At 51.3% G+C, this 23,484-nt stretch overlaps 2 protein-coding genes across 5 annotated transcripts in view; both read left to right on the top strand.

Moving 5' to 3' along the window:
- FBRS (fibrosin) overlaps nt 1–16,315 on the top strand; it is a 31,763-nt gene extending 15,448 nt beyond the window's left edge. The window contains exons 11-18 of one of the 2 annotated variants that reach the window (XM_048854423.2): nt 97–165; nt 251–280; nt 531–602; nt 12,735–12,867; nt 13,163–13,246; nt 13,412–13,495; nt 14,078–14,297; nt 14,652–16,315. In XM_048854423.2, the coding sequence (XP_048710380.2) occupies nt 97–165; nt 251–280; nt 531–602; nt 12,735–12,867; nt 13,163–13,246; nt 13,412–13,495; nt 14,078–14,297; nt 14,652–15,306 (1,347 nt within the window). In that variant the 3' untranslated portion in view covers nt 15,307–16,315. The remainder of the gene's footprint in view (nt 1–96; nt 166–250; nt 281–530; nt 603–12,734; nt 12,868–13,162; nt 13,247–13,411; nt 13,496–14,077; nt 14,298–14,651) is intronic. The other variant, XM_075130075.1, reaches the window with a different exon arrangement.
- A 3,465-nt stretch (nt 16,316–19,780) lies between these two features.
- The window catches only part of SRCAP (Snf2 related CREBBP activator protein), a 31,312-nt gene continuing 27,608 nt past the window's right edge, over nt 19,781–23,484 (top strand). The window contains exons 1-2 of one of the 3 annotated variants that reach the window (XM_048854405.2): nt 19,781–19,895; nt 22,947–23,020. The gene's annotated coding sequence lies outside the window, so the exon portion shown is untranslated. Of the gene's footprint in view, nt 19,896–22,830; nt 23,021–23,484 lie in introns of those variants that run through there. The other 2 variants (XM_075130063.1, XM_075130064.1) reach the window with 2 other exon arrangements.

Below are 23,484 nucleotides of genomic sequence, written 5' to 3'. Positions count from 1 at the left end.
TGCGGGAGGGATGGGAGGGAGGACTCTATCTTGGCTCTGGCTGTGGTAGGGGGATTTGTTTGTTTGTAGCCTCCTGACGCCCTGCTCTCTCCCCAGAGCACTAACCCAGAGCTGCCATCGCGGCTGGGAGCTGTCGCCCCCTCTTTATCCCAGAAAGGGGGTCAGGTGAGCGGGGCAGTGGGCTGGTTGCGTGGCGTGGGGGTGTGGGCACGGATCCCTGTCTAACTGCCTGCTCTCTATCTTTTTGTAGCTCACGGACCCTTTCAGACCCTCCCTGAGGGTAAGTAACCACGTGTACCAATCCTGTAACTTCACTTGTTGCAGCAGGGGGTGCTGTGAGAAATGGGTCATGGGGGGAATAGGCCAGTGTGTGCCCAGCAGGGGGCGCTGGGAGGAACGGGCAGGGGGATAGCCCATCTTGTGCCCAGCAGGGGGCGCTGTGGGGAATGGGTCACAAAGGGGGAATAGCCCAGGCGGGGGCACTGCCCTGGTGTGTCCCAGGAGCTGATGCTTTCCCATCTTTCTTGTAGAAGCCTGGCAAATGGTGCTCCATGCACGTCCGCGTGGCCTACATGATCCTGCGGCACCAGGAGAGGATGAAGGTAGAGTCGTGGTGGTGCCCTTTCTAGGCCCCAGTGGGCACTGCAGGGGACAGCAGATCCTGACCAGTAGCGCCCCCTGCAGTACCAGTGCTGGGCGAGAGCACAGCTGGGATCCTGCACTCATAGTCTGGGAGCATAATGTAGTAAAAACTCATTCTGGGGGCACCTTAGCCATAGAAAGGCAAGAGAGGTGTCAGCTGAGTCTTAACTATCTCCAGAATTATCAATTCAGTGGTTTCACCCTCTGCAGCATGGCAGGGGGCACTCTTTGCCCCCGCCTCCAGATCTAGAGCTTCCAGTTGGTGGGAATTTTGTTAATACTGTGTCATCAGAAATGAGTCCAGTTGGGTATCACTCAAAAGCCCTTTCTCCCTCTAACACAACAGTACCAAACGTAACAAACCTAGAGCATTTAAATGGATCCGGTCAAACTAACCTGATATCTTTTTTTTTTTTTAAATGAGATTACAAGTTTGATCAATAAAGGTAACAGATTTTATTTAACTGTACTTTTACCTGGGATGTATTGGTTACATAAAAAAGACATGGTTCTTTGTTAATTCTAGGGAAGTTAGCCTTGACATGTAGGACTGAAAACATGTTTTCATCAAAGTCATCATCGGGGTCCTCTCAGTCTAGGCACATGGTCGCACTGATCCTTGTTCGTGCCGCACTCTCACATCTCTGTACAGGCAGGCTGCTGGCCAGACATTTGCAGGGTGATGAGTATCTGGGCTGTGCATGTGAGCGTTTTATTAGCTAAGGATGGATTCAGGAGCACGCGGTATTTTACACACAACTGGTGTGGTCACTCCATCTGTGCCTGAGAGGAGGAGGGTAGTTTTGGATGCACATGATCATCTTTGAGCCATTCCGTGCTTGATGATTTGCACTTCTGGTAGCAGGTATAAATGCACCCCTTGTCGGTGGCAATTTATGTCTGTTGGTCTGCTTCTTGGCAAACATCCACACTGTAACTCTGCAAGTGTCATAATGTTGATCTTCAAGTGGTAAACTCAGCATGTGAACACCTCCAGTGCACTTATGATGTAAGAATGGCCACACTGGGTCAGACCAATGGTTCACCTAGCCCAGTAGCCTGTCTTCCGACAGTGGGCAATGCCAGGTGCTTCAAAGAGAATGAACAGAACAGCTCATCATCACATGATCCATCCCTTGTTCTCCAGTCACAGCATCTGGCAGTTAGAGGCTTAGGGACACTCGGAGCGTGGGGTTGTATCCTTGACTATCATGGCTAATAGTCATCGCTGGACCTATCCTCCATGAACTTATCTAATTAAATTATTTTTTTAATCCATTTATAGTTTTTGCCTTCACAACATCCCCTGGCAATGAGCTCCGCAAGTTGACTGCGTTGTGTGAAGTACTTCCTTTTGTTTGTGTTAAACCTGCTGCCTATTAATTTCATTGGGTGACCCCTGGTTCCTGTGTTGTGTGCAGGGGGAAAAAACACTTCCTTATTCACTTTCTCTCATATCCTCCCTTGGTTGTCTCTTTTCCAAGTTAAATAGTCCCAGTCTTTTATCTCTCCTCATATGGAAGCTGTTCTATACCCCTAATCATTTTTGTTGCATTTCTCTGTACCTTTTCCAATTCTAATGTGTCTTTTTTGAGATGGGGTGACCAGAACTGCATGCAGTATTCAAGGTGTGGACATACCATGGATGTATATAGCGGCATTATGGTATTTAGTGTGTTATCGATCCCTTTCCTAATGGTTCTTAACGTTCTGTTCGCTTTTTTGACTGCCACTGCACATTGAGAGGATGTTTTCAGAGAACTATCCACAATGACTCCAAGATCCCTTTCTTGAATGGTAATAGCTAGTTTAGACCCTATCATTTTATATGTATAGTTGGGATTATGATTTCTAATGTGCATTTGCATTTATCAACATTGAATTTCAACTGTCATTTTGTCGCCCAGTCAACCAAGTTTTGTGAGATTCCTTTGTATTGCTTCGGAGTCTGCTTTGGATGTAACTATCTTGAGTAATTTTGAATCATCTGCAAATTTTGGCACCTCACTGTTTACCCTTTTTTCCAGATCATTTCTGACTATGTTGAACGGCACTGGTCCCAGTACAGACCCCTGGGGGACCCCACTATTTACCTCCCTCCATTCTGAAAACTGACCATTTATTACTACCCTTTGTTTCCTGTCTTTTAACCAGTTACTAGTCCATGAGAGGACCCTCCCTCTTATCCCGTGACAGCTTAGTTTGCTTAAGAACCTTTGGTGAGGGGCCTTGTCAAATGTTTTCTAAAAGTCTAAGTACACTATATCCACTGGATCACCCTTGTTCACATGCTTGTTGACCCCCTCAAAGAATTTTAGTAGTTTGGTGAGGCATGATTTCCCTTTACAAAAGCCGTGTTGACTCTTCCCCAACAAATCATGTTCATCTATGTGATTGATAATTCTGTTCTCTACTGTAGTTTCAAACTATTTGCCCAGTATTGAAGTTAAGCTTACCAGCCTGTAATTGCCAGCATTGGCTCGGGAGCCTTTTTTAAAAATTGGCGTCACATTAGCTATCCTCCAGTCATCTGGTACAGAAACTGATTTAAATGATAGGTTACAAACTACAGTTAGTAGTTCTGCAATTTCATATTTGAGTTCCTTCAGAACTCTTGGATGATACCATCTGGTCCTGGTGACTTATTACTGTGTAACTTATCAGTTTGTTCCCAAACCTCCTCTATTGATGTCTTAATCTGGGATAGTTCTTAAGATTTGTCACCTAAAAAGAATGGCTCAAGTGTGTGGATCTCCCTCATATCTTCTGCAATGAAAACCAATGCAAAGAGTTAATTTAGCTTCTCCTCAATGTCCGTGTCTTCCTTGTGTGCTCCTTTAGCACCTTGATCCTCCAGTGGCCTCATTTTTAGCAGGCTTCCTGCTTCTGATATACTTAAAAAATATTTGGCTGTTAGTTTCTGTGTCTTTTGCTAGTTGCTCTTCAAATTCTTTTTTGGCCTGCCTAATTATATTTTTACACTTTATTTACCAGAGTTTATGTTCCTTTTTATTTTCCTCATTTGACCTCCAACTTTTAAAGTATGCCTTTTTGCTTCTAACTACTTCTTTTACTCTGTTTAACCACGGTGGCATTTTTTGGGCCCTCTTACTATTCTTTTTAATTTAGAGTATACATTTAATTTGAGCCTCTATTGTGTTTTAAAAAGTTTCCCTGCAGCTTGCAGGCATTTTATTCTTGTGACTGTTCTTTTTAATTTCAGTTTAACTAGCTTCCTCATTTTTGTGTAGTTCCCCTTTCTGAATCGAAATATTACTGTGGTGGTTTCTTTGGTATTCCTCTTCTTCCTTCCTTCCCCACCCCACCCCTGGATGTCAAATTTAATTACGTTATGGTCACTGTTACTGAGTGGTTCAGTTATAGTCGCTTCTTGGACCAGATCCTGTGTTCCGCATAGGACTAAATCAAGAATTGTCTCTCCCCTTGTGGGTTCCAGGACTACATGCTCCAAGAAGCAGTCATTAATGGTGTCTAGAAGGGTTATTTCTTCATCCCATCCTGAGGTGAATGTACCCAGTCAATATAGGGATAGTTAAAATCCCCCATATTATTGAGGGTTTTTTCTATTTTAATAGCTTTTTTAATCTCCCCGAGCATTTTACAGTCACCATTCTGGTCCAGTGGTCGGTAATATATCCAGGGCCGTCCTTACCCATACGCAAAGTATGCAGCTGCGTAGGGCACCAGGAAATTTGGGGCACCAAATTTCCTGGTGCCCTGCGCAGCTGCGTGCTGCTCCAGCCCCTGCTCTGCCCCAGCTCCGCCCCCATTCCCCTGAGCTCCGCAGCAGGGCAGGGCCTGCACTCACCGGCGGCAGGAAGTGCAGTGACCCGGCCCCAGCCATGCCTCTGGTGAGTGCTGGGGGGTGGTTCCCCCCCGTCCCCCAAGGGCCCCAGAATTGCTAGGGATGGCCCTGAGTTTATCCCTACTGCTATACTTTTATTACTCAGCATGGAATTTCTATCCATAGAGATTCTATAGTAAAGTTTATTTCATTTAAGATGTTTACTATATTTGACTCTGTGCTTTCTTTCACATATAGTGCCACTCCTCTACCAGCATGACCTATTCTGTCATTCCGATATATTTTGCACACTGGAATTACTTTTGTCCCATTCATTGTCATTGTTCCACCAAGTTTCTGTGATGCCTATAATATCAATATCCTTATTTAATACCAGGCACTCAAATTCACCCATGTTAGTATTTAGACGTCTACCATTTATATACAAGTACTTATAAAATGTGTCACTTTTTAGTTGTCTGCCTTCATGTGATGTACTTGAACGGGACTCCTTTTCATTTGACTTAAAAGAAAAGGAGTACTTGTGGCACCTTAAAGACTAACAAATGTATTTGAGCATAAGCTTTCATGAGCTCGCGAAAGCTTATGCTCAGATAAATTTGTTAGTCTCTAAGGTGCCACAAGTACTCCTTTTCTTTTTGCGGATACAGAATAACACGGCTGCTACTCTGAAACTTTTCATTTGACTGTTTCTCTTGCGTTCCTACCTGTACTTTATCAACTTCTATTCTCTACTCTTTACTAGAATATAGAGAATTCCAGTTAATAGATCCTCCCCATGGGATGTCTCTGTCCAAACCATGTGCTCCTCTGCACCTGTTGGCTTTTCTCCAGCCCTTAGTTTAAAAACCTCATTGGTGACTGTCACAGCTGTTTCGAGCACCTTTGGACAAGGAGAGAGGTGAATTAAATGCCTTCCAGTAAGATAATTTGGTCTTCCCAGTCAACCTTCCAGTAGTGTCCCATCTTGAAAGGGCATGGAAACGTGCCAGTGGGTAGCATTTAATGGTCCGAGTTATAGGAACACCTCTCTGAGGGATATACAGCGATTCTGTTCCCCAGAAGAAGCAGGCACAAAAGCAGAACCTGGAACATCTGTGTCTTGTGCAAAACTCTCTGGAGTTTAGTAGCACCTCTTTCTCTGTGGCTTTGATGGCATGCAAGATAATTTTAGCCTCAGCCACCTCATGGGAACTATGAAGAAACTCCACTGAACAGTGCAAGGCAGCAGGTTCATTACACCATACAACCATGATATTCTTCCATCAGTTCTTTGCGTGTTGGAGCGTTGTCCCTGCAGTGTACACCGTTAACTCATCCTTCATGCAAGTACGAGACTGTAGCTTCTTCATTGTGAAAGTGGAGATGTTTGTGGAGTCAATTATTTTGTATCAGACTGGGGCAGTATCTCCTTTCTGGTAATATTGTTAATTGATTCCCCCGTGTACGTGTCAAACATGAGCTGGAGTTTATCATAGGTCCAGTATTTTCTCTGTAGCTTCATAATGAAATGTTCAGCCAAATCTTGGCAGGTGTTACCAGGCTCTGGTTTGTCAGGACCTTGTACCTCAGCCATACCGTCTCTGATTGCTATGCTGAATGACCTCTGCTGGCGTAAGGCACCAGTCATGTTGTCAGTAGGTGCTGGCTGAGGAAGCCCAGATGAGATGTGCTTTAGTTTGCTTCTTGTCTGGTACATATGCATTGTTCTATCACGTTCAAATGTAGATTGTGGTACCACGAAGAACTTGTACGTTCCCAAAGTCTCATGTAGATCAACATCAAGCTGCGATCTGGACGCAGCCAGGACATGAGCAGACAGTGACCTGTCTGGTTAGCCTTTCACGCTGACTTCCTTCTTGCGTTTGAGCACAGCTTTAGCCTACTGTTCTTGATTGGAGCCTATAGATTGACACGGTCTTGGATAAGTGTTTGGATTTTGAAGTCTTTATGCACGTCGTGGCCCACAGTATTCATTTGACCGAAACCTTTAGCTATATCATCCCTGAAGGCTGTTATTCCTGAGCTCCAGTCTGTTATATGTAAATGGATTGTCAGTGCAAGTAAGCTCATCATGTAGCTTTACAGTTACCCCTTCTTGGCATTTAACAACACCTAACGAATCCAGATGGTGCTTGGCTACTTCTGGGGAGATCATCCCAGCCATGCTTAATGTTTCGTCCGAAATTGGATGGAGTTCTGTCTTTGTGAGGAAAACCCAGAAAAGAACATTTGGATGCTGTTATGCCCACCAATCCCCCCCAGTGCCTTTCAGTGCTCTGTTTTCTTTTTCTAGTTTTTTGTCTGAATCAAGTGCACAGAAGGGAACTGACGACCTTTTAACAACCCAAATTCCTTTTCTAAATTCCTCCCTAAATACATCTCTTATTTCAGCAAGGATCTAGGCAACCGTTGCAGAATATTTCGATACTTTAGATGTATTCAAGTAGGCAGGGCCTGATGAAAGTCATTGTAGGGTACTTAAGGAACTAGCTGAAGCAATCTTAGACCATTAGCAATTATCTCTGAGAATTCCTGGAGGAAGGGTGATCTCCCAGAAGAACCACAGAACCTCCAGACCCCAGCACCCCATAAGAACATAAGAATGGCCGTACTGCGTCAGACCAAAGGTCCATGCAGCCCAGTATCCCGTCTACCGACAGTGGCCAATGCCAGGTGCCCCAGAGGGAGTGAACCTAACAGGTAATGATCAAGTGATCTCTCTCCTGCCATCCATCTTCACCCTCTGACAAACAGAGGCTAGGGACACCATTCCGTACCCATCCTGGCTAATAGCCATTAATGGACTTAACCTCCATGAATTTATCCAGTTCTCTTTTAAACCCTATTATAGTCCTAGCCTTCACAGCTTCTTCAGGCAAGGAGTTCCACAGGTTGACAGTGTGCTGCATGAAGAACTTCCTTTTATTTGTTTTAAACCTGCTACCCATTAATTTCATTTGGTGGCCCCTAGTTCTTATAGAAGGGAACAAGTAAATAACTTTTCCTTATTCACTTTCTCCACACCACTCATGATTTTAGATACCTCTATCATATCCTCCCTTAGTCTCCTCTTTTCCAAGCTGAAAAGTCCTAGCCTCTTTTATCTCTCCTCATATGGGACCCGTTCCAAACCCCTAATCATTTTAGTTGCCCTTTTCTGAACCTTTTCTAATGCCAGTATATCTTTTTTGAGGTGAGGGGATCACATCTGTACGCAGTATTCAAGATGTGGGCATCCCATGGATTTATATAAGGGCAATAAAATATTCTCCATCTTACTCTCTATCCCTTTTTTTAATTATTCCTAACATCCCATTTGCTTTTTTGACTGCTTGTGCACACTGTGTGGATGTTTTCAGAGAACTATCCACGACGACTCCAAGATCTTTTTCCTGATTAGTTGTAGCTAAATTAGCCCCCATTATATTGTATGTAAAGTTGGGGTTATTTTTTCCAATATGCATTACTTTACATTTATCCACTTTAAATTTCATTTGCCATTTTGTTGCCCAATGACTTAGTTTTGTGAGATCTTTTTGAAGTTCTTCACAGTCTGCTTTGGTCTTAACTATCTTGAGCAGTTTAGTATCATCTGCAAACTTTGCCACCTCACTGTTTTACCCCTTTCTCCAGATCATTTATGAATAAGTTGAATAGGATTGGTCCTAGGACTGACCCTTGGGGAACACCACTAGTTACCCCTCCCCATTCTGAAAATTTACCATTTATTCCTACCCTTTGTTCCCTGTTTTTTAACCAGTTCTCAGTCCATGAAAGGAGCTTCCCTCTTATCCCATGACAACTTAATTTCCATAAGAGCCTTTGGTGAGGGACCTTGTCAAAGGCTTTCTGGAAATCTAAGTACACTATGTCCACTGGATCCGCCTTATCCACATGTTTGTTGATCCCTTCAAAGAACTCGAATAGATTAGTAAGACATGATCTCCCTTTACAGAAACCATGTTGACTTTTTTTCCCAACAATTTATGTTCTTCAACGTGTGTGATAATTTTATTCTTTACTATTGTTTCAACTAATTTGCCTGGTACTGACGTTAGACTTACCAGTCTGTAATTCTCAGGATCACCTCTAGAGCCCTTCTTAAATATTGGCATTACATTAGCTATCTTCCAGTCATTGGGTACAGAAGCTGATTTAAAGGACAGGTTACAAACTATGGTTAATCGTGCCGCAATTTCACGTTTGAGTTCTTTCAGAACTCTTGGGTGAATGCCATCTGGTCCTGCTGACTTGTTCCTGTTCAGTTTATCAATTAATTCCAAAACCTCCTCTAGTGACACTCCAATCTGTGACAATTCCTCAGATTTGACACCTACAAACAACGGCTCAGGTTTGAGAATCTCCCTAACATACTCAGCCGTGAAGACTGAAGCAAAGAATTCATTTAGTTTCTCTGCGATGCCTTTATGTTCTTTTAAGTGCTCCTTTTGTATCTCGATCGTCCAGGGGCCCCACTGGTTATTTAGCAGGCTTCCTGCTTCTGATGTACTTAAAATATTTTTGTATTACCTTTTGAGTTTTTGGCTAGCTGTTCTTCAGACTCCTTTTTGGCTTTTCTAATTACATTTTTACATTTAATTTGGCAGTGTTTATGCTCCTTTCTATTTACCCCACTAGGATTTGACTTCCACTTTTTAAAAGATGCCTTTTTATCTCACTGCTTCTTTGACATGGTTGTTAAGCCATGGTGGCTCTTTTTTAGTTCTTTGACTGTGTGTTTTTTAATTTGGGGTATACATTTAAATTGGGCCTCTATTATGGTGTCTTTGAAAAGTGTCCATGCAGCTTGCAGGGATTTCACTCTAGTCACTGTATCTTTTAATTTCTGTTTAACTAACCCCCTCATTTTTGTATAGTTCCCCTTTCTGAAATTAAATGCCACAGTGTTGGGCTGTGGAGGTGTTCTTCCCACCACAGGAATGTTAAATGTTGTTATATTATGGTCACTGTTTCCAAGTGGTCCTGTTATAGTTACCTCTTGGACCAGATCATGCACTCCACTCAGGATTAGATCAAGAGTTGCCTCTCCCCTTGTGGGTTCCTGTATCAGCTGCTCCAAGAAGCAGTCATTTAAAGTATCGAGAAATTTTGTCTCTGCATTTCGTCCTGAGATGACATGTACTCAGTCCATATGGGGATAATTGAAATCCCGCACTATTATTGAGGTTTTTATTTGGTAGCCTCGCTAATCTCCCTTAGCATTTCATCATCACTATCAGTGTCCTGGTCAGGTGGTCGATAATAGATGCCTACTGTTTTATATTCTTATTAGACCATGGAATTATTATCCATAGAGATTTTATGGAACATGTGGATTCATTTAAGATTTTTATTTCATTTAATTCTACATTTTCTTTCACACATAGTGCCTGCATTCTCTCCTACAGCTACCTAGGATAATGACAGGGCTTTTGTTTAAATCAAGAAGTTTTGATTATAGTTTAGTTTAAAGGTTTTAAAGAATGTCAAGTATACCTCCTCCCGTTTCCAAACTCCCTCTCGAAACTCCCTGGTCGCAAAGCACCCTAGTGGCTTTCTCAAGCCCTGGCGTTCTTGATAGCCCCGCCCTCTGACTGAGGCTCAGCCGATGAACAGAGACTTCTAGATTTCAAACCTTGTTTAGAAGCTCACAGCTTCCAGCTGCCGGCCACAGCACATGGTCCTTCAAACAAACAAACACAAGCTCAGCACACAGCAAGTAACCCCCAAACACAAACCCACACTACAGACAGCCACTTACCCCAAGGGTCCCATATTTGCTCCTCCTTCCCCTGGAGAACTCCCTCTCAAAACTCCCTGTTCGCAAAAACAAATAATGCCAAACCAAACTAATTTCCTTCAAGATGTGACCTATCATGATTTTTAGTAAGGCTTTTAATATTGTCCACCGGACATTCTCATACACAAACTAGGGTAATGTGGTCTAGATGAAATTATCATGAGGTGGAAAGATTGTAGTCAAAGAGTAGTTATCAGTGGTTTGCTGGCAAACTGGGAGGGTGTATTTAGCGGTGTCCCACAGGAGTCATTCTTGGGTCTGATACTATTCAATATTTTCATTAATGACTTGGATAATGGAGTGGAGACTATGCTTATACATTTTCCAGATGTCACCAAACTGGGAGGGGTTGCAAGCCCTTTGGAGGACAGGATTAGAATTCAAAACAACATTGACAAATTAGAGAATTTGTCTGAATTCAACAAGATGAAATTTAATAAAGATGAGTGCAAGGTACTTCACTTAGGAAGGAAAAATCAAAGGCCCAATGTGGGGAATAACTGGGTGGCTGCACTGCTGAAAAGGATCTGGGGGTTAGAGTGTGTTACAAATTGAATGAGTCAAGAAGGTGATGTAGCTGTGGAGAAGGCTAATATTGTTCTGGGGTGTATTAACAGGAGTGTCATATCTAAGACAAGGAAGGTAATTATCCCCCACTACTCTGCCCTGGTGAGGCCTTAGCTGGAGCACTGTGTCTAGTTCCGAGTGCTGCGCTTTAGGAAAGATGTGGACAAATTGGAGAGAGTCCAGAGGAGAACAACAAAAATGATTAAAAAGTTTTAAAACACCTGACCTAGGAAGAAAGGTTAAAAAAACTGGTCATGTTATTCTTGAGCAAAAAGTCAACTGAGAGAAGACTTGCTAACCATCTTCGAGTAGGGTAGGGGCTTGATCAGTTGTTCTCCGTGTCCACTGGAGCTAGAACAAGAAGCAATGGGCTTAAACTGCAGCCAGGGTGATGTAGGTTAGATATTAGGAAAAACTTTCTAACGCTAAGGGTCGTGAAGCTCTGGACTGGACTTCTGAGGGAGGTTGTGGAATCCCTGCCACTGGAGGTTTCAAAACGGGTTGGACAAACCCCTGTCTGCAATGGTCCAGGTTTACTCCGTCAAGGGCACCAGAACCTTTGTAGAAGTGGGCAGGGGAGAGGGCAGGCGACATATAACTGTGGGTAGTGGGGAACTACAGTTGAAAGGGGTTTTTTTGGCAAGGGGTGGGGGGCATGTGACCACCTCAGCAAGCTGTCCTGCTGCTTCCTTCCTCCCTGGGCTGCAGGGACACCTGGAGAGTGCAGATGCCAAGGGCAGCACTGTCTCTTTGCTGCAGGGCATCCCACCCCGAGGTGTCCCAAGAAATCTGGGGGTCCACGTAACCCCGCATGCCCCCCGACATGTCGCCTCTGGAAGGCCAAAGTGGATTCCTGTGCCCCTTCTCCCCTAAGCCTTGCACTCCCCTTCTGCACCCCCTCCCCATGTGGAACCCCTTGCCCTCCAGGCACTTGGTACAGCCGGTCTTCTACCTCCAGCAGCTGCACGGAGATCGCCGGGACCCAGCCACATAGCCTGCCCCCCTGCCTTTCCTACCAGCCAGCACCTGCAGCACCATGATCAGCGCCCCTGCAGGTGCTGCTCCAGACTTGCCTAATGCTGGCAGTTTGTGGATGGAGCCCAGTGACTTGTGACTGGATGTCTTAACCAGCGCCCCATTACACCTCTTTTCGTGTAATAATCCAGGCTGATAACAACGATGATCGACACCACTGAACTGCTTCTCTTTTGCTGATGACGCCAAATCAATGGGAAGCTCTCCTTCCCTCTCTCGTAACCTTAGAAAAACGAATCCGGTCTTCTGGTCTGAGCATTAACTGCTACCACGGCATTGTCAGGCGAGGGCCCCAGTTTCACTTGTGGGGGGCTGCATGTTTCACATCCCTGGGTTAAAGTAGAATTAAAAAACCCCTTGGGTTTATCAATATTTTTCAATAACCCAAGACTAAATAATTGTTCTAGGTCTGACCCGTTGTGTGCGGGGAGAAAGGGCTTTTGAATGATACCCCACTCGACCCATTGCTGCTGACGTATTATCAAAACTTCCACCAACCAGAGGACCGAGAGCTGGGGGGACTGTGAGCCCATCGCAGAGGGTGACACCCGTGAAATGAGGATTCTGTAGATTTTTTTTTTTTTTTAACAAATCCGATGACCCCTCCCTCACCTTTCTGCCATTAACTTTCCCCAGAATTACACGTGCTCCCAGACTGTCAGCTCTGGCCCATGGTTCCCAGAACTCCAGGATGGCCCGTTCCCTAGCACCAAGGAACGTGAGCCCGGGGACTGATGCCATATGGAGCCCTGGGGAGTAACCTTGGGGGCGACTCTGCCTGGGTGGGGGTGGGCTAGATGGGCCCTGTGAGATGCAGTTAGGTCCCCCCCTTTGCTGACCTCCTTTCTCCCCTCTCCCCAGCTGATGCAGGGTGATCCCCACAAGCTGGATTTCCGGAACGACCTGATCACCTGCCTTCCTGGCACAGGGACCTTTGGAAGTCTGGCTCATGGCCAGGAGCTCACGCGCCCCGCCACGCTCTTTACCCCCGCAGGTCAGCGCCTTCCAGGCCCCAAGATCCTGCAGCCACTGCCCCCCTCCCAGCCCTGGGTACCCAGGTTATTGGGAAAACTGGGCATATCTGGGGGAGGGGATACTGGGCTGGTGGGGGACGTGGGGGCATTGGAGCCAATTGTGGGAGGGAAGAGACAGGCAACCCAGGGGCTGGGGGGGGTTGGGGCTCAGGCTGGGGGCGGGAGGGAGGGAAGGAGATGATCTAGACAAGGGCTGTGGGCCCAGTAGGGATGAACTCCTCTCAACCAATCTAATGCTCTTTCTGTCCTCCACAGGGGCTGTCCATCCAAGCTCTGGTGCCTCCTTTGGGCCCCCCAGCGCGCCACACAGCTCTTTCCTGGGCCCCAGCACACACCTTGGTAAGAGCTGGGGGCGGGGTACAGGGCACCAGGACTAGGCATGGAGTCAGGGGCTGCACATGAGGCACGTGGGCTGTGCTGCCCACGCCAGGGGTGGGGCATGAGGGCCCCAAGGGGCATTGCTGCGCCCATTCACCCCTCCCTTTCCTCCTCCTTGCTTTTCAGATCCTTTCAGCCGCCCCACCAGCTTCGCCGCGCTGGGGGCGCTCTCCAACGGGGCCTTCGGGGGCCTGGGGAACCCCGCCTTCAGTGAGTAGAGGGGGCGGGGCCACAAGCATGAGGGCGGACTCCAGTGCTGGGAAGGAGGGAGGACTGTTCTGTGCCCCATGTGGGGCGACCCCTCAGGGCCGAAGCCCACCTGGGAGGGAGCAGGACCTGCGTGGTGAGAGGCTGGGGGCGGAGCCGGTGAGGGAAAAGTTGTGGAGCCGGGTGAGCTCTCGGGAGTGAGACCCCCATGTGAGAGGAGGTGGGGCCTCAGTGAGCCCTGGGGAAGGGTTCGGGGCGGCACTGTGTCCAAGAGGGACAGTAATTGCCCAGGAACAATCCTGGGGCAGGGCCCGTGCTGAAGCGGGCAGGCGAGCCCCAGGTATTTCTGGGGGGAAGAGGGGCGGAGCCCGCACCTGAGGGGCGGGACCTATTCTCAGAACCTCTGTAAGCTAATCCCCCATGGAATAAGGCAGGGCCTGGATAGGGAAGGGACATGGGGGTGGGGCCTCCCTTGGCAGAGGTGGAGCCTACGCAGGGAGAGCCCTGGGGATGGAGCCCACTTTGGGAGCGGCGGAGTTAGGTCCTTCCCAGACTCATGTTCTGGTCTCTGTGTTCCCATCCCAGACTCCAGCTCCATGTTTGGGCAGAAGGACAGCCCTGGGGCTCAGGCCTATGGCAGCCCCCACGACCCATGGAACCGGCTGCACCGCACGCCCCCCTCCTTCCCCACTGCCCCCGCCTGGCCCAAAGGGGGTGCTGGTGATGCAGCTGAGCGTGGACCGGCCCAGCACGAGAAGGAGCCGGACAAGCGGGAGGTGCCTGCCATAAAGGACGAGAAGGACAGGTATGAGGTGGGGGCAGGCCAGCTGGGTGGGTAGGGGTCAATGTAAGAGGGCCGGGGATGAGGGTTGCAGGGCTGGCTGAGGATTGTTGGGGGGGTCAGGGTGGGATCGGTCAATGAGGTCCAGGTGCAGGAGCGGGGACTGATTCTGGGGAAGGGGGGGACGGGCTGGCCGGAGATTGGGAGGGGATCGGGGCTGGTGTGGGGGAGGAAGGAGATGGAACGGCTAGGGATTGAGGAGGGGGATGGGATGGCTGAGGAATGTGGGGGGATCAGGGACTGAGGAGGAGGGGGACGAGTTGGAGATTGTGTTGGCCTCAGCCCAGTTCGTGGCACTAACCCCCAGCTCTGTTCCAGGGACACCCTTTTCTCCAGGCCGCCCCCTCGTGCTTCGCCAGTGCCCCTCCCCACTAAGCACCCTGCATCCCTGGGGCTGGAAGACGGCCCCATGCGAGCACACAGTGAGCCAGGCCGGGAGCAGCGTTACGGCAGCCCAGTGGGGGGCCGGGCTTCACGCTCACCCTACCCTGACCCTGCCCTCAAGAAGGAGGTGAAGGTGAAGGAGGAGCCGGAGCTGGGTGTCCTAGAGGGGGCACTACGGGCGGGCGGGCCCTTTCCCGGGGCTCTGCATGTCTCCCACCCGCTGGGGGCGCTGGCTGTCTTCGAGCGGCCGCAGGGCTCCCCGTATCTGGTGGCTGGGCCAGCCCCTGGTGCCCCCTATGCTGCCCTGGAGGCCTGGCGGGAGCCCTACGCCCTGCCCCGCTATCTAGAGCGCGAGCTGCCCGAGGACTACGAGCGCGCACGGCTCTATGGGCTGGGCCCGCACCCCCCGGGGCTGCTGGCCTACCCCCGGCATGCCACGCTGCTGGCCAAGGCCCCACCCCCAGAGGGGTTGCTTGGCGCCCCTCCGCCCCTCATCCCTGCCGTGCCCGGCGCCCGGCCCAGCTCCCCCCGCCGTGCCCCGGACCTCCGTGAGCTCACCACCGCCTACAAGGACCGGGACTCCAGATAATGATGCCTGTAGGTCCCAGGCCCTGGCATCAGAGATGGCATAACCTCCCCACATGGGGCTGGCTAGGATCCCCCCCACCCTGCCATTAGGGGCAGAATTCTCCCCTGCCCACCCCAGCATCAGGGGCAGCATGTCCTCCCCATGCCAGGCCAGTCAGCATCCCTCCCACCTAGCATCAGCACTGGTATCCACTCCCCCCAACGTGGCATCAGGTGCAGGATCCCTGCCCCCATCCCTTGGACTGGCCAGGATCAAGGGCGAGAGCGCTGAGGAAACTGCCCCCCTCCTGGCTGCTACATACGGTCAGAAGGGATGGGAGGCAGGACAGTGGAGTTCAGGGTGTGGCTGTGCCTCCCCATCTCCCCCTGGCCTGGCTGGGTCCAGGCGAGGGAGGGTTGGCATTGCGTGCCCCACGTTGTCCCATGGAGAGGGCTTGGGGGAGGAAGACCAGCTGTCGGGGTGTTCTCTACTGGACTGGTGGGGTTTAGATCTGGGTTGTTGGGATCATCCCAGGGCGGGTGGGGGTTAGAGGTGTGGGTTAAAGGGCGATTTCCCCAAGCTCATGGGGTTTCAGGGCAGGAGTCGGGCTTCAGGTCCCCCAAATCTCCCCGTAAGTGGGGATTTTGGGGGGGTGTCTTGCTTTGCTCCCCTGTGGACTGGGGGGAGGGGGCAGGAGTGGAGCTGGGCCCCCCAGCCTAGTGTAAATAGGTCCCTGCTACCCTCAGGTGAGCTGGGTTTTGTACATTTATACCAGGTTTGAGGTGGTGATTTTAAAGGATCCCCCCCGCCCCTCTTCTCTCCCCTCATTTTTAATGTACCGCGCTTTTTTCTATTTCTGTATTGACGTTGTGACGCTCCCCTCCCTCTCCCAACTGGACCTGATCGGAAAGGGATAACACGGCTGCAGGGGAAGGGTAGTGGAGACCCCCGCCCCTTGCATTGGACACTGCCGGTTCCTCCCCTTCCTCTCCCCCCCTGTTTAATTAAACCCCAGATTGGTGCTTCTGGATGGATTACTCTTTGTGATTTCTTCTACCTGGGGACGGGTCAGGGATCCGAGTTATAATCCATGGCAGCAGGATCTGAACATGCCAGTGATTAAATATTCAGGCCCAGGGCTGGGAGTCTCTGGGGAGGAGTGGGCAGCTGGTGCCTTGATGCAATAAAATGAGGGAGGCCATATGCGGGCTGATCCTGGGGTTCAGGCCCCAACCCAGGACACCTGGGTTCCATTTCTGGCTCCATTGCAGGCTGTGGGTGACCCTGGGCACGTCCTTAAATCTCTCTGGGCCGTATCTGTAAAACAGGGAGAATTGTTCTTCCCTTTGTCGATTTAGATTGTGAGCTTCTTGGGGCGGGGACTCATATTCTCTCTCTCTGCGACACCCAGCACAATGGGGGCCCCAGTCTCAGTTGCAGTCTGGGCAGCACCCTCCACAATGGGAGCCCTGATCCATTTGGGGAGGGATCTGGGCAGAGCCTGGGGTGCTGGCAACCCCAATCCCGTGCAGGGTGAGGTCCATGTAGCCCCCAGCATGACACGGCCATGATCCTGTGTGTGACAGATCCGTGCGGCCCCTGGTGTGATGCGGCCCCAATCCCGTGCAGGGATAGATCCGTGCAGCCCCAGTCTTGTGCAGGGAGGGGTCCGTGCAGCCCCTGGTGTGACATGGCCTCAAACCTATGTGGGGAAAGGGCCGCGCGGCCCCTGGTAGATTGCAGCCCCAGTCCCAGTTAGGGAGGGGTCCACACTGCCCCGGATGCAACAGCAGCCCTGATCTGCGTCGGAGAGGGGTCTGCATGATTGCTGGTATGCCAGCGTTCCTTTACAGCTGGAAAGACTCTCCCTCCCCCAGCTCTGGGAGGCTTCCGGAGCATTCTCCACCCAAGACCATGCTCCCCATCCCTCCTGTTCCACTAGTACAAAACTACAAGGGGACCGAAGCCCCCTGATTCCCTGCCCCATCCTTTGCAGGTAAGATCCACTGGCACCTGCCCCTAGATTTTCTCTGTGCTTCACTCCCGTGGCAGTTGCATTTTGGCAGGGCCGTGCCGGTGCATTGCAGGGGCGCTTGGCACGTGGGTGCTCTTTCTCTCTCCCCAAGAGCCTGCTACAGCAAGCAGAGTACAGGAGCAGCTGTGGAAGCCTGCAGCACTGACCAGGCCAGTAGGAGGTGCTTTATTGCTGGGGAAATGGTGACAGCAGAGAGGTCTGGGTATTTCTAAAATGAGGGGCTCCTCTCCCAACTACCAGCTGCTGACACAGCCCTGACCCTGAGCTTCCTCCATGTTGGGCATGATGCTCCAACCCAGAGCCAATCATTTTTAAGTGAGGTTCTGTATACAGAAGGAATGAAATAGGGTTGGTGGGAGGGCTGGGAGCTAAGACTCTTGGGTTCTATCCCCAGCTGTAGGAGGGGAATAGCATCTATTGATTAGAACATGGGGCACTGGGAGCCTTAAGGGTTCAGCAAATGGAAAAAATGCTCCATGTTACAGAGGATTACTAACAATTATCTATTGCAGTCAGGATGGGGCGCTCTACAGCCCAGGAGCTTATTCCTGGCCCCAAGAGTTTAGAATTGGCCTGCACTATCGCGGTGCTACAGCACTCCCGAGAATGGATAATTATCATGCGTAGTGCGGGGGACATTGTGACCCAACAGAACCTGAGGCTAGGGGTAGGGATGCCTCCTGTTGTGCAGTGATATGCTGACCCATTTCCCCCAGCAGATAGAGCCAAGAGCAATAAGGGAGTGAAGGGGGTGTTATTCATACCGAACGAAGCCTGTTCAAATGGGAACAAAAAAGAACCCAGATCTCAAGGACTAGGGGGAAGATGAGCCCTAATGGATCCTGCTCTGTTAATTCAGAGGGAAGCAGGATGTTCGTGGAAAAGTTGCTGGATGGTTCAAGTGCATCTGACTGCTGTCCCCAGGGGGCAATAGTGAGACAGCAGAGGGAATGGATTTGTTTGCAATGTATGATTTGATAGCATCCTATTACCTTGAAATGGGATTTGAAAAGCTACTTTTCTGTCTACATACATCCTTCTCTCTCCACCTATGCCCATGCATGCCCCTTCCTCCCTGCACATATCCCTCCTCTTCCACATCCCCCATCTATCCTTATCCACATCCACACTGCTCCATCCACACCCACCTAATCTGTCCTTCTGAATACATCCAGTCCATCCATCCCCATATACTGGCTGTCTGTATCCATCCCTTCCCATACACGCTCATCTATATCCGTCCCTCCATATGCACATCTTTCCATCCATTCATCCCCATATGGACCCCTCTGTCCATCCTCCCACACACCCCATGTATCTGTCTCCATACACTCAGACCTACACTCCCCTTACTCATTAGCTACTGGGATTGTTTATGCAGAAACAGGGTGGATTCTTCCTCAGGTGGAGTGTTTAAATAAAGACAAGATGTCTTTTTCTCAACTCTGCTCTAGATCAGCCAGGGAGGTGTGGGGCTGGATGCAGGAAGCATTGGGGGAGGTTACCAGCCCTGGGGGATTCCAGCTAGATCATCTGATGGGGGCTAATTCGTGGCCCCAAGAGTTTAGCAAGCGATAGCACAGGCCCGGCCACTCGCGCTCTCTCTCCATAAAGCCCATCCATGGCTCCATCTAGGTGAAGACGCTGATCACATCCACACACGAGCACCAGCAAAAGGGGCATGGCAGAAAATTTTGCAGAGAAAAATTATCACAAGGTTCTGTTAAGTTTCCCCAGACAGTAGATAGTGACAATCCACCCTGGTTCGGCTCCAGTGTTCTCCCTGAAGAGCTCAAGGGAAATACCCCCTCAAAAATTGGTGGGGAAAATCCTTGACATCCTTCCATGGAACTACATTTCCCAGCAGCCTCCTCGGCACTCGGCTGGAGAACTGCATTTCTCAGCATCTTCTTGTGTCACCGCCCGCTCCCACGGAACTACGTTTCTCCGCCTCCCCTTCTGTCCGGGCTCTATGGAATAATATTTCCAAACGCCCGCCTCTGCCGCCCCTCCATGGAACTACTTTTCCCGTCATCCCCTGCGCCCTATCTTCGGGCTGGACTCCATTTCCCACAATCCCGTGAGCTCAGAGCTCTTTCTTTCCTCGCCGGGAGTCGAGACTTCACTTCCCGCGCTCCCCGGCTTCCTCCTCTCGCGAGACTTCGCGGCCGCATTGGTCCCGTTCTGTCCCCGTTGCCCCGCTCGAACTCCACTTCCCGTCATCCCTCGCGCCTCGGACTGTGTCTCCCTTTCACCTCTCGCGAGAGTTGCCGGGCGGCGAAGCGGGCGCGGGGGGGGCGGCCCTGGTGGTGGAGGTGGTGGCGTCCGCCATTTTGCCGCGGCGGCTCGGCTCGGCTCGGCGGGGCCTGGTTCGGGGTCGGCATTCGGGTGGGAGGGGCCAGCGCGGGGCTGATCGGGGCCGGCGGGGCCCGAGCGCGGGGAGGGGCGGGGTGGCTGCGGCCGGGGGGCTGCGGATGGCGGCGGATCTTGCCCGGCGGCGGCGCTGGGGCTGAGGCGGCGGCAGGAGGAGGCGGAGCAGGAGGCGCCTCCCTCCCTCCTCCCCCCTCCCACCCAGGTAAGATGGCGGCCCGGCCGGGGCTCCGCGCTCCCCCCCCCGCCCCTACCCATAGGGGCGCGAGACGCGCTTGGGGAGGGAGGGGGCGCGAGGGAGGAGGGAGCGCGTGCGCCGCCAACGCTCCCCCTCCCCGCGCGGCACTAACCGCCGCCTTCCCTGGCGGGGGGAGCCTCGCTCTGGGGCGTCCGGGGCAACGGGGATGGGGTCAAAGGGCAAAAGGGTGGTGGGTTGGGGTGTGCAGGGGTCAAGGGTCAAAAGGGTGTTGGCGTGGGCTGTAGGGATCAGAGGTTAAAGGGTCAGAGGGCAAGGCGTGGTGGGTTGGGGTGGGGGTCAAAGGGTGGTGGGTTCATAGAATCCTAGAATCTCAGGGTGGGAAGGGACCTTGGGAGGTCACCTAGTCCAGCCCCCTGCTCAGAGCAGGGCCAATCCCCAATTTTTGCCCCAGATCCCTAAATGGCCCCCTCAAAGATTGAACTCACAACTCTGGGCTAAGCGATTGCCTAGTTAGGCACTGGGGATCAAGGGGCAAGAGAGGGCTGGGCTGGGGCTGATGGGATCAAGGGGGAATAGGGATAGGGGCTGAGGGAGGGCAGGGGTTAGAAGTCAAAGGGCAAGTGGGGTTGGGTTGAAGTGGGTCAGTGGCTATGGAGTCAGGAGCAGCACAGCTAGTGGGTATGTCTCAGTGGGCTGCAGATCTGAGGGTGTCTGAGCGGGGTCGGGGGGCATCAGAGCTTGTGTAACAGGTGATTGCGGGGTCAGTGGGGCAGGGAGCATCAGGGTTGATGGGACTGGATCAGGAGTTGGCCCAGCAGGCAGCCATGGGTTTAGTGGGGCAGGGGACATCGGTGTTGGCACAACAGGCAGTCATGGAGTTTGTGGGGCCAGGGGCACCAGGGCTGGATCAGGGGGAATGGGAGTTTGTCAGTTTGGGTCAGGGGTTGCTGGGGGACAGTGTGCCAAGATTGGTAGTGACAGCAGAGGCAGGACAGTCTCCAGGCAGGACAGAGGTGGTTGACAAAACGGAGTCGGCAGCACGGGGTCTTGGGAAGAGGGAGATGGTGGACATTGGGGTGTCAGGCTTGGCAAGACAGAGTTGTGAGGTAATGGGATTGGGGGGGTATAGGATGATGGGTTTGGCAGGTTTAATGATACAGAGATCCACAGTACTGGGGTTGGCTGGATGGGGTCAGAAGGTACTGGGGTTGGAGGTAGAGGGATATGCAGTGACAGGACGGGGTGATTGGTTAGTGGACTTAGTGACAGTACCCAGGGTATCAGGCTTGAAGGACACAGATTACAGGAATATGATAGGGTTGGCAGGACAGGACCAGGGTGTAACAGTGGCAGGACCTGGGATAGTGGGACAAAACCCTGATGTGACAGGCTTGGCAGGATGGGTTCAGGAATCAAGGGCACTGGAGGCAAAAGTGGGACTGGGTAAGGAGGTGGTAGAAGCGTCTGGGATGGTGGGAAAAGGGGTGACATGGCTCACAGGCTGGGACCGGGGACTTAGTGGGTTGAAGGTGGTGGGAAACAGAGTGGCTGAGTTGTCGGGACAAAGTGCAGAGGTGCTGGTGTTGGAAGAGGCAGTGAGATGGGGACCTGGGGTGGCAGGGATGGCAGGATATGGGGGGATGGGGCTGGAGGGACAGGGTCGTGTATTGGGAGTGACGGAGGCAGTGGGGCTCGGGATGGCAGGTTTGGCATTGGAAGGGCGCAGCGTGAGGGAGTTAGTGGGACAGGGTCAGGCCTTGGCAGAGTTGGTGGTGCCAAGGCATGGTGTGCAGGCGCTGGCAGGACAGGGTCATGGGTTGGCAGGCGAGCGACGTGGGGTGACAGAATCGGTGGGGTGGGGGTTGGCAATGGAGGGATACAGGGCGAGGAGGTTGGCAGTACGGGGTCAGGGGGTGACAGGGTTGGAGGTGGTTGGGCACGGGCTCCCTGGATTGTCGGGACATGATCGGGGGTTCCAGGGCACGGCATCGCAAAGTGGGGTCAGGAGGCAACTGAGTTAGCAAAAACAGGACACCGGAGGCCGGGGTGGGCACATTAGGATCAGGGGATGACTGAACTGGTGGTGGGGGGACACAGGGTAACTGGCCTGATTGGGTGGGGAAGTGGGGCTGTGGGATTGGCAGGGATGGGACAGGGCATAGGTAACAAGGAACAGCTAGGCACATGGGATCAGGAAACAGGAAGGTGTAATAGGATTGGGGCTTATGGGGGTCAGGGTAGTGATGGGGAGGACACACAGGTTGCAATGTGGGGATGCAGTAATGTGGTGAGCATGATGAAGTCAGTGGGGTGGGGGGGCAGGGTTTAGCAGGTAATGACAATGGGATTGAGTGACAAGGGATGGGTCAGGAAGGGGTCACAGGGTGGGCCAAGATTGGATGTAATAGGGACATCAGGGCATCAGCAGATCAGAGGGTGGGAGATTAGAAAGTGGTGAAGGGCTGAGAAGGGCTAATATGGGATAAGGGATACGATACAGTAACAGAATGGAGCAAGGTGGCAGACAGGGAAGTGCCCAGGATTAGAGGAGAGAATGCAAGGGTCTGGGCTCCTAACTCCCTTGCAGACAAGCCAAGCTAGCAAGCTAAGTGGAGATGGGTTATACCTGCCTTGACGACATCTAGGCATTGCTGTTGGTGGCCAGCCGTCTCCCAGGCTTCGCACTAGGACAGACAGGGTGTCCCCGTCCCTGCCTCTCCCCAGCACCCTCAACAGGTCTCTGCCTTTCCCCATAGGCAGGGATTTGGTAGCTGGTGCTCAGAGAAAATTCTCCGTTACGTCCTGCAGCTAGGTCCATAGTCTGCCAACTGCATTTCAGGCCCAGAGAGACAGGTTTAGCTAGACCCAAGGACTGTTCTGTGCGAGCCATGTTGGACCGAGGGCACAGGGAAAAGTGGGAGGAATTGGGGGGGGGGGGGGGGGATCGGGTCTGTATCCCTGTGGAGTACCCTTCCAAGGAAAGGGCTGGGATTAGAAAAGTGTGAAGGGAGAGGGAAGTCTGGAGCCATGCCCCCATCCTGTCCCATCTTGCTGCAGGAGCGGTCTTCCCCGGGAAAGAGAAACCGTGGAAGTGGAGTCTGACGAGGAGGAGGAGTTCTCAGCTCACACAGGTATGGCTGGGATATGCTCTCTGGTGGCTCAGGGCTTTTCCCCCCTCTTGGGGGAAGCCAGCAGTGTAGCATTGCCTTTGAAGCAGGAAGCTTTGGATGTTCTCCAGAGCTGTGTCACGTTTCACCCCATAGGCAGGTGCATTTCAGCAGCAGGCTGTAAGAAACCCTTTTGAGATCCCAAATTCAAAAGTGATGGAAAAATACAGATCACTGATGAAAAGGGCTGAGGGATCAGATGGGCAGAGGTTGGTTATGGATTCCCTGTGTCAAACTGGGAAGCGGTCATTCTTGGGGGAATCCTGACAAAGAAGGTGTTGCGTTTCCAACTATTTAAAAATATTGTTGTTGACTTAAGGTTTCCTCCTAGCATGAAACAAAAACATCTTGAACACCATGGGCCTGTCTTCTTGTTCTGTTGTCGTATGGCACTTAGTGCAGTGGGGTCCTGGTTTGTGACTCATGCA

The sequence above is a fragment of the Caretta caretta genome, chromosome 6 (genome assembly GCF_965140235.1).
Source record: "Caretta caretta isolate rCarCar2 chromosome 6, rCarCar1.hap1, whole genome shotgun sequence".
NCBI lineage: Eukaryota > Metazoa > Chordata > Testudines > Cheloniidae > Caretta > Caretta caretta.
The sequence above is the reverse complement of the archived record's forward strand: the minus strand, read 5'-3'. Positions and strand labels throughout refer to the sequence as shown.